The sequence below is a fragment of the Chaetodon trifascialis genome, chromosome 12 (genome assembly GCF_039877785.1).
Source record: "Chaetodon trifascialis isolate fChaTrf1 chromosome 12, fChaTrf1.hap1, whole genome shotgun sequence".
Taxonomy (NCBI): domain Eukaryota; kingdom Metazoa; phylum Chordata; class Actinopteri; order Chaetodontiformes; family Chaetodontidae; genus Chaetodon; species Chaetodon trifascialis.
This window is the reverse complement of record NC_092067.1, coordinates 1,184,430-1,196,704: the sequence shown is the minus strand read 5'-3', so window position 1 is coordinate 1,196,704 and position 12,275 is coordinate 1,184,430. Positions and strand designations below refer to the sequence as shown.

The window sequence follows — 12,275 nt, the reverse complement described above, 5'->3', positions numbered from 1 at the left end:
GTATGAAAGAAAATCTTTTTACAGGTGCCACAGATGCTCTGTCAGTCCTAAAAATAGTCCTGAACTGAAGACAGTATGTTTCTCACTGAATACCTGTTAATAAAATCCTTCAAAGTCTTTATTACATATGTTATATGAGTATGGACAGACATGGATATAAACTGCAACTTGTCAGGATGGAACAACCTCTTTGGGATGGTAAGGATTAGACGAAAATACTCCGTTTTAGACTCAATACAACAGTTGGCCACTGAAAATAAACACAAGTGATGCAGTTCTGCAGAATGGGTGAACTATGAATTGTGGAAAAAAACAAACAAACAAACAAACAAAACATTTACCCGCAGAACTCAATCTCTTGTCAGCATAAATTTACCACTGAATCAGAATCAGAAATATTTTATTGATCCCCAAGGGGAAATTGTTTTTTTGTGCTCCTTACAAGAATAGAACAGATAGAGATTTAACATGTAGTGCAATTAGAAGAGAAAAATTAAAACAAAATAAAAACAAAATATATAAAAAACGAAATATATATGTATAGTAAAACTATCAAATATCTGCATAGACAAAATGGCTAAAAGAGATAATAGAGTATATACACTAAAGGTATGTGCTTTGTTTTTGAACAGAAATATACTGATATTGTACAGGCTTGTTATTATACATATATACTAGTAGATTAGAATAATTATTGCACAGAGTAATTACACTGTTGGTTATTGCACATGATGATTGTATTAAGTCAGTAGTGAACTGCAGTATAAATATGAATGATCTGACAGAGTGAAAAAGTCCAAGGGCCATTCAGAGGGAGGAGTTGTACAGTTTGATGGCCACAGACAGGAATGATTTCCTGTGGTGTTCAGTTGTGCATTTTGGTGGGATGAGTCTCTCACTGAAAGTACTCTTGTGCCTGACCAGCACACCATGAAGTGGGTGTGAGATGTTGTCCAAGATAGTCCGTAGGTTAGTCAGCATCCTCCTTTCTGACACCACTGTCAGAGAGTCACACCTCATTCCCACAACGTCACTGGTCTTGCGGATCAGTTTGTTGAGTCTGTTGGTGTCCACCATCCTCAGCCTGCTGCCCCAGCACGCAACAGCATAGAGAACAGCACTATCCACCACAGACTCATAGAAAATTCTCAGCATAGTCTGCAGTGTCAAATCTATTAAAAACAGATTCAGTTCATTGGCCCTGTCAAAGCTGCCTTCAACTCCTCTGTTGTTGCTCGTTCTGAAGCCAGTGATGGTCCTCATTCCACTCCAGACCTTTCTCAAGTTGTTCTGCTGGAGTAGTTGTATTTCTCCTTAGCCTCCTTGATTTTCACCTCCTCCCTGTTACCAGCTCTGAAAGGCCTCTTCTTCTCATTGACGATGACATTGATGTTTGATGTCCTGTTATTTGGATAACAATGGACAGTCCTGGCTGGGACAGTGGAGTCCACACAGAAAGTGATATAGTCTGTGATGCACTCTTTGAGCCCATCAATGTCCTCCCCATGCAGCTCACAGAGTGTCTGCCAGTCCTGCAGTGTCATCATCTCCTCACTGTCCTTGTGGTCGCAGGCTGACTCTTTACTAGAGGCACATAACAGGAATTGAGGTGCACAAGGTTGGGGTCTGACCTACTTAGAAGGGGGAGGGGGGAGCAGCTGTATGCATCCTTGGCGCTAGCATAGAGCAAGTCCAGGGTTCTCTCCTCTCTTGTAGGACAGCTCACATACTGAGTGAAGTTGGGCAGCGTTGTTGCCATGGTGACGTGGTTGAAGTCACCCGAGATAGCGAGGAATGCACTCGGGTGTTGAGTTTGCAGACGGGCTACGGCAGAGTGAATGATGTCACATGCTGACGTTGGGTTGGCAGAGGGGGGGTGTGAACAGCTACGATAATGGCATGTGAAAACTCCCTGGGCAAATAATATGGCCTTAGCCCAACAGCCAACAGTTCAATGTCCAGGCAACAGATGCGTTCCTTGATGGCAATTCAATTCAATTCAATTCAATTCAATTCGATTCGATTCGATTCGATTCGATTTGTATAGCGCCAAATCACATCAGAAGTTGTCTCAGGACACTTTCCATATAGAGCTGGTACAGACCAAGTTCTTTTATCTACAGAGAACCAACAATTACCCCATGAGCAAGCACTTGGCGACACTGGCGAGGAAAAACTGCCTTTTAACAGGCAGAAACCTCAGGCAGAACCAGGCTCTGGGTGGGCGGCCATCTGCCTCGACCGGTTGGGTGAGAGAGCGAGAGCAAGAGAGGAAGAGTGAGACAGACACAGACAGACAGAGAGAGAGAGACAGACAGAAATGCAGTCAGAGAGAGAGAGAGAGACAGAGAGACAGACATGCATTCACAGTAACAGTGACAGTGACAGTGGATGTAATAACAGTAGTAGCAGTTGCAGTGGATGTCAGGCAGGGCCAAGGCAGGAGACGCAGGTGCAATCCACAATCCAGATTCAGCCACTGTGGAACCTACAAGACGATCAAGCACAGAGACTCCGGGGAAGGAGTTATCCTGATCCAGCCCTAACTATAAGCTTTATCAAAAAGGAAAGCTTTAAGCCTACTCTTAAATGTAGAGACAGTGTCTGCCTCCCAGACAAAGACTGGAAGATGGTTCCACAGGAGAGGAGCTTGATAGCTAAATGCTCTGACTCCTGTTCTGCTTTTTGAGACTTAAGGAACCATAAGTAGACCTGCATTCTGGGAACGCAGTGTTTGAGGGGGCAATAAGGTACTATGAGCTCTTTAAGATAAGAAGGTGCCTGGCCATTTATGGATTTATTTATTTATTATTTTATTATTATTTATTTATTTATTTATTTATTTATTTATTTATTTATTTATTTATTTATTTATTTATTAATGGCCATTTATGCCATTTACAGGGAGCCAGTGCAGAGCAGTGCAGTGCTAGTATTGGAGAAATATGATCTCTCTTCCTGGTTTTTGTCAGAACACGTGCTGCAGCGTTCTGGAGCAACTGGAGAATATTCAGCAACGAATTTGGGCAGCCTGATAATAAGGAATTGCAATAATCCAGGAAGTTACGAATGTATGGGCTAGTTTTTCTGCATCATTTTGAGACAAAATATGCCTGATTTTTGCGATATTAGGTTAGTGAAAAAAGGCAGTCCTTGAAATTTGTTTTACATGGGAGTGAAAGGACATGTCTTGGTCAAAGATAACTCCCAGATTCTTTCCAGTGGTGCTGGAGGCCAGCGCAATGCCATCCATAACTGCTATGTCATCAGAAAGTGACTTTCTAAGATGTTTAGGGCCTACTACTATGACTTCAGTTTTGTCCAAGTTTAGCATCAAAAAATTGCAGGTCATCCAGGTCTTTATGTCCTGAAGACATGCTTGTAGTCTAGATAACTGACTGGTTTCTTCCGGCTTCATTGATAAATATAACTGGGTATCATCTGCATAGCAATGAAAATTTATTGAGTGCTTCCTGATAATCTTACCTAAAGGAAGCATATATAAGGTGAATAGAATTGGTCCAAGCACAGAACCCTGCGGAACTCCATAGCTGACTTTAGTGAGCACAGAGGAGTTGTCATTAACGCATACAAACTGAGAGCGATCTGATGTGACCAGGATTACGCCGTCAGTTGTTGACTTGAACGGCAAGCCCCCCTCCTTTATGCTTACCACTCTCTGTGCAATCCCGACGGCCCAAACAGTCTGAAAGCCACTGATGGAGATGTTGTCGCCGGGTATGTCCTGGTGCAGCCATGTCTCCATAAAGCACATTAGACTGCACTCCCAGTACTCCCTCTGACTCCTGGCGAGTGCTGTTAGCTCACCCGCCTTATTTGCCAGAGACTTCACGTTGCCCATGATGAAAGAGGGGAGACACAGCTTATATCTCCTCTTCTCCATAAACCTGTTGTGTATTTTATTTGTGTTTTCCTTGTTTGTAATAGATGATCAAACCAGTGTGCACAATTTTCACTCATTTCATACTTTCTGTTCTACATGATGTGAATTAAAACTGATTCCCACTGTGAGCTTTTCTCCTGCAACTTCTGTTTGTTTTCCTCCAATACCTCTGTTAGAAAAGACTCAGAAGAACTGGGGAAAGCCTTCTTTTACCCTGTACTTCCTTCTGCACTTATTCCTCTTGTTGACAGACAGTGAGGCAACTGCAGATTCCATAACATCCTAAAGCGTGAGATGACAGAGGTGGAACCCTTGTTGCTTATGGGTGCTAAAAGGGGGACTTTCATTTCAAAGCTCTTACTTATGTTCTGACAATATTGTACTAAAAAGCACAGAGTCGTTTGTTGTCTTTCTGAGAGTTTATTCTGACACCGGCAGATGGACTTCCTCTTGGTCCATCCTTCCTCTGCTGTCTCGAGTGTGAGATGACAAAAAAGAACCCGGAGCAGGAGAAGTTGTTATATTAAATACAATACATTATCTTTGTAGACAGGATGACATTGTTCTATCATCAGAACAATGTCAACACAATACACGTCACAATGTATTGTACAATCAAGACAAAGGGTTCACTTAATCAGTGCATAATAACGTACTGTACGTGGTGTCATGGTCAGCAGATTATGGCACACACACACACACACACACACACACACACACACACACACACACACACACACACACACACACACACACACACACACACACACACACACACCTAATCATATGACATGGTTATTCATTTGGCTTTAAGACAGTGAATGCTTATGATTGAGTAAAAGAGGAGATGAATAATTCCTCTGCTCTAGAGTGTCTAACCTCCCTGAATTATTTGCAGTGAGATCAATGTGGCAGGGAATAATAATAACATCCTATCTCTGGAGGAGGCTTGAGAAAACTAGAGAGGTATCCATGCCCATTATGTTTGATTAACTCTCTGCTTTGCCATTTTTGTACACAAACCTATTTGTGCCTCCTTGGTCCTTTCGTATTTTCTTCCTCTTCTCCCCTCCATAACAACTGGGTGTGGCAAGCTGCTGCTTTTGGAATAACTGAGTCAACAACAGATCACTCACTCTCTGGAGATTTGGCTTTGTTTGGGAATGTGCGAGTTATTTCAGAGCCAGTCTGTGAAGAATGGAAGCAGTTCACAAGTAGGGTGAAGTGTCAAATCCAGCACCCACAATCTTTAATATGTCCCAGCATCCATAGTTTTAGGTTTTGAGATGGAGGCTTGTTCACAAATAATTAAGAAAACAGGTTTAAAACAAAACTGGAAAAGGAATGAAATTGCAAAGCTACAGTGCAGCGGCTCCAAATGAGAAGAGGAAGTCAGATGGAAAATGAAGACAAAAAAATTATTAATAGGTGATTGAAAGGGAGAGATTGTCAGGTAGTTACACTAGGGGTTTATGTTGGCAATTTCGTTGAATCTGTGTGCAACAACAGACATGACTGAACCCGCCACTTGGCTTCTACATCATTATTGCGGGGGCTTCAGAGCACTGATTGCTGAGCTGGTAAAAGAAACTATTTTTTTTGATTAACAGCTAACCGGCTGGCTAACAAGTTATGTGATAAGCATAAGTAGCTAAACAATGTAAAGTGTAAGTATTAATACGCAGGTTTTTTAAAGTTTACAAGCATATTACTGCATAGTGTTAGCTAACTATGAACATATATAGAGTTGATAAGTTGCTGTGAGATCTAACGTGCTGGTCCTCTATTTTATGTTGTTTTCTTTTATTACAGAAAAAAGTAATTGCTGTCTAGTGATCTTCTTTTCATCCCTGACCAAGGTGATACTGTCTAACAAATTTTGCTAGCAAAGAGCACAAAGAATTTCCTGTTGCTCCTTAAAATATGGAGGCATTGATTAAACTCATGAATGAAAATGAATGGCAGGGATTTCCTGTCATGACTATGTAGTGGCATGGTGGAACGGTGGTAACACTGTCACTTCACAGCTAGAAGGTCCTGGGTTCGATTCTTGCTGTGGACGCTGGGGGCGTGTCCTCCACCATGCCTTTGGTGCCTGCTGCTCGAGGATAGGGGCCTTTCTGTGTGGAATTTGCATGTTCTCCCCGTGTTCACCTGGGGTATCCTCCATGAAAATACCCCCACTAAAAACAAATCGTCTATATACAGTCCAATAGAAAAACTTGTCTCTTGCACACCCAAAAGTGTATTTTCTTTATAGTACTGGCCGTCTTGAAATGACCCATATTGACCTGGTTTGCTTTCTTGATCAAAAACTAACTTCTCTGTAAAATATGACTCTCTCAATAAATTCTCTAGAACTTGGATAAGTAGAAAATAAACAAAACTATTTTTATGGGTATATTTATATGTGTATTCAGTTGGTCAAATCACTGGGAAGTGCTCGTTAAAATAGATATTCCTCCTGTAATTAGTGGAAAGAGCACTTTTTGCTTCAGTGCTTTCAATAAGTGGATTTTTTTTTTTACAGTTGCATCATTAATTTCTTTAACAACACAATCATCTACTTGAATGTCATGTTTAGTCAGCACCTCTTTGATTATTTGTAGAGAATGACATTTAGTGAAATGGAGGATGTCATTCAATTCCTCAACAATTGTCTGTAAAGCAAGAAAAAGAGATGCAATTCTATATTCTATCGTGTCAGTGTCTATATACTCTTCCTCAGCCCTGTCATTTGAATCCTCATCAGTTTGTGATGTCTCAATATCAACACAGATATCTGACGGCTGGTTCACATTTTCAGGTTCAATGGCACATGCTACATTTTCTCTAACACAAGTTCTAATGTCCTGTTTATGTTTGTGTTTTCTGCTTCTGTGAGAAGTCAATGTTTTTAAATTGTTAGTTTTAAACTCACACCGCAAAAAAGGACAATGCACAGTCCGTCTATTTCTTAAATGATGTGCAAGATGGATAAAAAATGTGCGTTGAGTGCAATTTTCTCTGAATTCACAAGACTCACAAAAAAAGTGCACGTCTCCTCCCTTCTCCTTGTCCTGCAATGTGATCTTGTAAGATGTGTTTTCAGTGCCCCGTGGGCCCTGAAAGTGCACACACAGTCACTGTAAATACAGGGCCAGTTAGCTCCTCCTCCGTGCCTCAGACGATAGTGCTTGAAGAGACCTTCTTGGTTTGTGCATGCAAAATCACAAAATTTTCACCTCATAGGCAACAAGAAATAAAAGTCCAGTTACTTGATAAAATAAACAAATAAATAGCAAAATATACACTCAAAAAATGTGCAGCATATACAGCATATAAGACCCTCCGTACACAAACTTGTCAGTCCACCAATTTATCAAGACGAGAGACAAGACAAGACAAGCAGTATGTCATGTTTACATGACTCCCAACTGTAAAAATTTGTCTCTGAAGTAACACTAAACTTAAACATCAAAGACATACGTGCGCAGTATACCAGTTATTTGTAGCACTGCTCGTTTTGTTTAATAAATGAGCTCCAGTTCGACTGTTGCTGCACTAACGGAGCCAACAGAGCTAACGGAGCTAATAAATCTAACGTAGCTAACTGGTAAACAGACGGACATTTTCGGCAGTATGGGAGGCATATCTGGTATTGGAATCGGAACAACTCTAGTCCGGTCCAGTGTTATATCATTGATGACTCTGGCTGTTTAATTTTAGCTTGGTAACACATTTTGAGTTGCTAACAGGCTACCTCTCTAACACGACATACGTAAAGTGTACACAGCCCTCATACAACATCCACAGGTAGCGAGTGAGCTCAGTGTGTCTGTGTGCTCCCCAGTGCCCGCTCATACTAGGCTGTGCACCCATTTGTTTATTTAACAATGGTTAAGTTACTGGCATATCTAAACGAGTCCTTCCCATTTAATTTATACATGATTTATGCATTGAAAGAACTCTATCTATCGACTTTTAGTACCATATTGAGGAAAATACTCACCTTGAGAGTAAAAAATTCTCCAGATCTTGTTCTAGTTTTCTAGAACTTGTCCTGACCTCAAATGCACAGTTTTGAGGTTTGCTAACTCAAGTTAAGTGAGACCAACTTTAGCCAAGAAACTTGAAAAAGATAGTTGGAAAACATATGTTGAACCTTTTTTGTTTACTTAGCTGAAAAAATATGGTTGGCCAACAACTTTAAGTTTTTATGTTTAGAGTGTAGTGGGTTTTTTGTTTGTTTGTTTTGCTTTGTTTTCCTCTGATTAATGTAAGCTGGATCCTGGAGAACAGTCAGTGGCATCTCATTGACGCACAGCCACTGCTATCTCATCCTCTATCAGACTGATGGAGGCCCCCCCACCCATTCCTCATCCCCCTTCCATATCCCCTCATTCCACACATTCTTGTACATGGAACTGATGCCAAAACTTGGGCTGCATTGAGTCTCAGGCTATGTCCGTGTCAGGCCATCTGTGTGTGTGTGTGTGTGTGTGTGTGTGTGTGTGTGTGTGTGTGTGTGTGTGTGTGTGTGTGTGTGTGCGCGTGCGTGCGTGTTTGTCAGGGCTGTCAAGAAATATTCTAAATTTAAATATATAATTGAGTTGTAAATAAATCCAGATGGACAGAAAATTGATTGTTGAAAAAAATAATTATCAGTCACATTCTTTAATGAAAAATTTCACGTAGGTGAAGCTGTTATGTGTAAATAATTCAACAACACAGTATAGGGCATTATTGCGTTTGCTTATTTTGTAATGATTGTCTAGATATGTAGATCTTATAAAAGCCATATTTATGTTGAAATAATGTACAAGTAGTAGGTCTCAAGTAGTAGTAGTATGGTTATATGGTTTTTAGTGTTTCCTTTACCCATAAACACCAGTTGTCTGGGCAGAACTGGTGGACACAGAGATGTTACAGAGGCTGATGGAAGGAACCAGACTACTGTCCAGACCAGTTAGAATGGAAGCCAAATTGCACTTGTCTTCCTCATTTTTTACCTCACCATTCATGCGATGTTGTTCAGCTGTATAAATTTACATCAGATCAAGAAATCCTGAAGATTACTGTTCATTTCTGACCCTGACGGTTCTCTAAATCATCAGTATGTTGTCTTGAGTTGCCTGTGGACCAAGGGTTCCCAAACTTGTTACTGATTGGAGGTCTGAACAATTGATGGTAACAAAATAATATTTAATAATTTAATTAACATAACATCTCTTGTGACTGGGCCACCAGGAACCTCAGGCAGAAGAGGCTCAGACAATTTGTCCATATTCATTTCTTATTCAGATATTACAACTACATTTACACATTGTTGTAGAAGTTGTGTGCTACAGAAAAGGAGACACATTCTCTATCAGATTTAGGAGCTGATTGCAAATTCTCCAGTGTAATGTTAATGTGTGAATTCGGCAGCAAAAACACACAACACTCTCTCCAGCAATCGCCATAAAAAGGATGTCAGTGACAGGGGAATAAGCCAAATCAAAACTGCATTAATGTGGGTCAGGATCGCTGTAAATAATCAATTTACAATTTAAGGAGCAATAGAAAATTCATTTCAAATTAGAAAATTTTACACTTCATAAGGTATTGTAGCCTATTCTTAACATGAGGTAAGGTAGAGCTCCTCAACTGCATTTGTCCAAGGGCCAGAATGAAATATCAAATTTATTCAGGCCTAATTAAATATCCCAAGATGCAAACAAAAATACAGAGGTCTGTCAGAAACTCTGCTTTAGATGTTAATCTTATTGAATACGGCACTTTTTGTGTGCGCTATTATTTATTTATTTTCATTACTGGTCACCAGTTTTCCTCCCCTCAGATGTGACATAAATCCTGCATGTAGCTGCTGAAACAACATTAGGCCCTTATTTCAATTTTCACCCGAAAGCATCTGAAAAATGCACAAATGCACAGCTGAGATTTCCAGGGGGATTGCAGAGGTAGGCCTCAGAAAATAGCAGAGGATCAAGTCAGTGGAGTGAAACCTGCAGACATACATTTATTAGTCTCTCTGTAGTGTGTGGTTTTAGTCAAACTTCACTGTCCCCTGCTCAGTTTCCATCTTTACTAGACTCCTTTTTAACAAGTCACTATGGTCCTCTCTCTTACCTTGTCCACTGATTCCAAGTCAGAGCTCAAATCTGATTTTTCTTTACAGCTAAGTTCACATGTCTCCAGACTCCAGGATCTTAATTTCTACCTGCCTCCGTTATTTCAGACTGTATGTGTTTCTCTGCAGGCTCTGTTGAAGATGGACTGTCAGGGTCTCGTGGCAAGATTGGTCATGGACTTTGTGCTTCTGACCACAGCTGTGGAGGTGGCTGGACGCTGGAGGGAGCTGGCTGAGAGGCTTGCAAAAGTTTCACGCCATCAGATGGATGCCTATGAGGCACCACATCGTGACAAGAATGGGGTGGTGGATAGTGAGGTACATCTGTCTTTTTTTATGTGAAATACTTGGCATGTGTGATTTCTTTGTTGTAAAGCACTTTGAGTTGCATTTCTTGTTGATTTAACCATGGCAATGGTTTGTTTTTTCAAGTTAAATTAGAATAAGAATCACAAAGCCGGAAGACAAGCTGACTCTTGTGTTTCCAACCTGGAGCTCCTGACTCCCACTAGGGGTTGCCAAAGCTTCATGGGGGTGTGGGGCTTCTTGATTTAAAGGAGTGTAAGAAAAACTTTTAAAAAATAAAAGTAATATAAAGAAAAACAGTAAGCCTATATCTCAGCATTCCAAACAATTCTGTGAAAAAAATAAATAAAAGTGTCATTTTTAAAGTTTCGATTTTTGTTATCTCACAGAATAAGGCTAGGGTGAAGACCTGAACACAACTTACATTCATAAAGCCTTCAGTCTGTGCTACACAGCCTTGTGCTGCATTAGAACAGCATGCAGTTGAAACAACCAAAGAACTAATAGAATAATTGCCATGTGTCAGGGAGAAGAAAACACTGAATTTGACAAAAAACAAACCCATTAAGTGTGTATGATTGTTAAAAAAAAATAATAATACAGAGAATTGCATAATTCCGAGGGAGGTTGGAGACATTGAGTCTGAATGGACCATGTTCTCCACTTCCATTGTTGATGCAGCCGTCCGTAGCTGTGGCCGTAAAGTCGGCGGTGCCTGTGGTGGCGGCAACCCCCGAACCCGGTGGTGGACACCGGAAGTAAGGGATCCCGTCAAGCTGAAGAAGGAGTCCTATCGGGCCTGGCTGGCTCATAGGACTCCTGAGGCAGCTGATGGGTACCGGCAGGCCAAGCGCGCGGCAGCTCGGGCAGTTGTAGAAGCAAAAACTCGGGTCTGGGAGGAGTTTGGGGAGGCCATGGAGGAGGACTACCGGTCGGCCTCGAGGAAATTCTGGCAAACCATTCGGCGCCTCAGGAAAGGGAAGCAGCTTTCTGTCAACACTGTTTACAGTGGAGATGGGGAGCTGTTGACCTCGACTGGGGATATTGTCGGGCGGTGAAAGGAATACTTCGAGGATCTCCTCAATCCCACTGTCATGTCTTCCGTAGAGGAAGCAGAGACTGGGGACTTGGAGGTCGATTCATCCATCACCGGTGCTGAAGTCACTGAGGTAGTTCGCAAGCTCCTCAGTGGCAAAGCACCGGGGGTGGATGAGATCCGCCCTGAGTACCTCAAGTCTCTGGATGTTGTAGGTTTGTCTTGGTTGACACGCCTCTGCAACATCGCGTGGCAGATGGGGACAGTGCCTCTGGACTGGCAGACTGCGGTGGTGGTCCCTCTTTTTAAAAAGAGGGACTGGAGGGTGTGTTCCAACTATCGGGGGATCACACTCCTCAGCCTCCCTGGGAAAGTCTATTCCAGGGTACTGGAGAGGAGAATCCAGCCGATAGTCGAACCTCGGATTCAGGAGGAACAATGCGGTTTTCGTCCTGGCCGTGGAACACTGGACCAGCTCTATACCCTCCACAGGGTGCTTGAGGGTTCATGGGAGTTTGCCCAAACAGTCCACATGTGTTTTGTGGACTTGGAGAAGGCATTCGACCGTGTCCCTCGCGTCATTCAGTGGGAGGTGCTCCGGGAGTATGGGGTTGGAGGCCCTCTATTGAGGGCTGTACAGTCCCTGTACAACTGGAGCAGGAGCTTGGTCCGCATTGCCGGCAGTAAGTCGGACCTGTTCCCGGTGCATGTTGGACTCCGGCAGGGCTGCCCTTTGTCACCGGTTCTGTTCATCATTTTTATGGACAGAATTTCTAGGCGCAGCCAGGGGCCGGAGGGGGTTCAGTTCGAGAGCCACCAGATTTCGTCTCTGCTTTTTGCAGATGATGTTGTCTTGTTGGCTCCCTCGAGCCAGGACCTTCAGCATGCACTGGGGCGGTTCGCAGCCGAGTGTGAAG

The 12,275-nt window shown here is 42.2% G+C and overlaps 1 protein-coding gene across 1 annotated transcript in view; it reads left to right on the top strand.

The window, feature by feature from the left end:
- Positions 1 to 12,275, top strand: part of LOC139340178 (SH3 domain-binding protein 4) — an 80,005-nt gene that overhangs the window by 52,249 nt on the left and 15,481 nt on the right. The window contains exon 4 of the mRNA XM_070975833.1: positions 10,146 to 10,334. Coding sequence (XP_070831934.1) covers positions 10,146 to 10,334 — 189 coding nt within the window. The remainder of the gene's footprint in view (positions 1 to 10,145; positions 10,335 to 12,275) is intronic.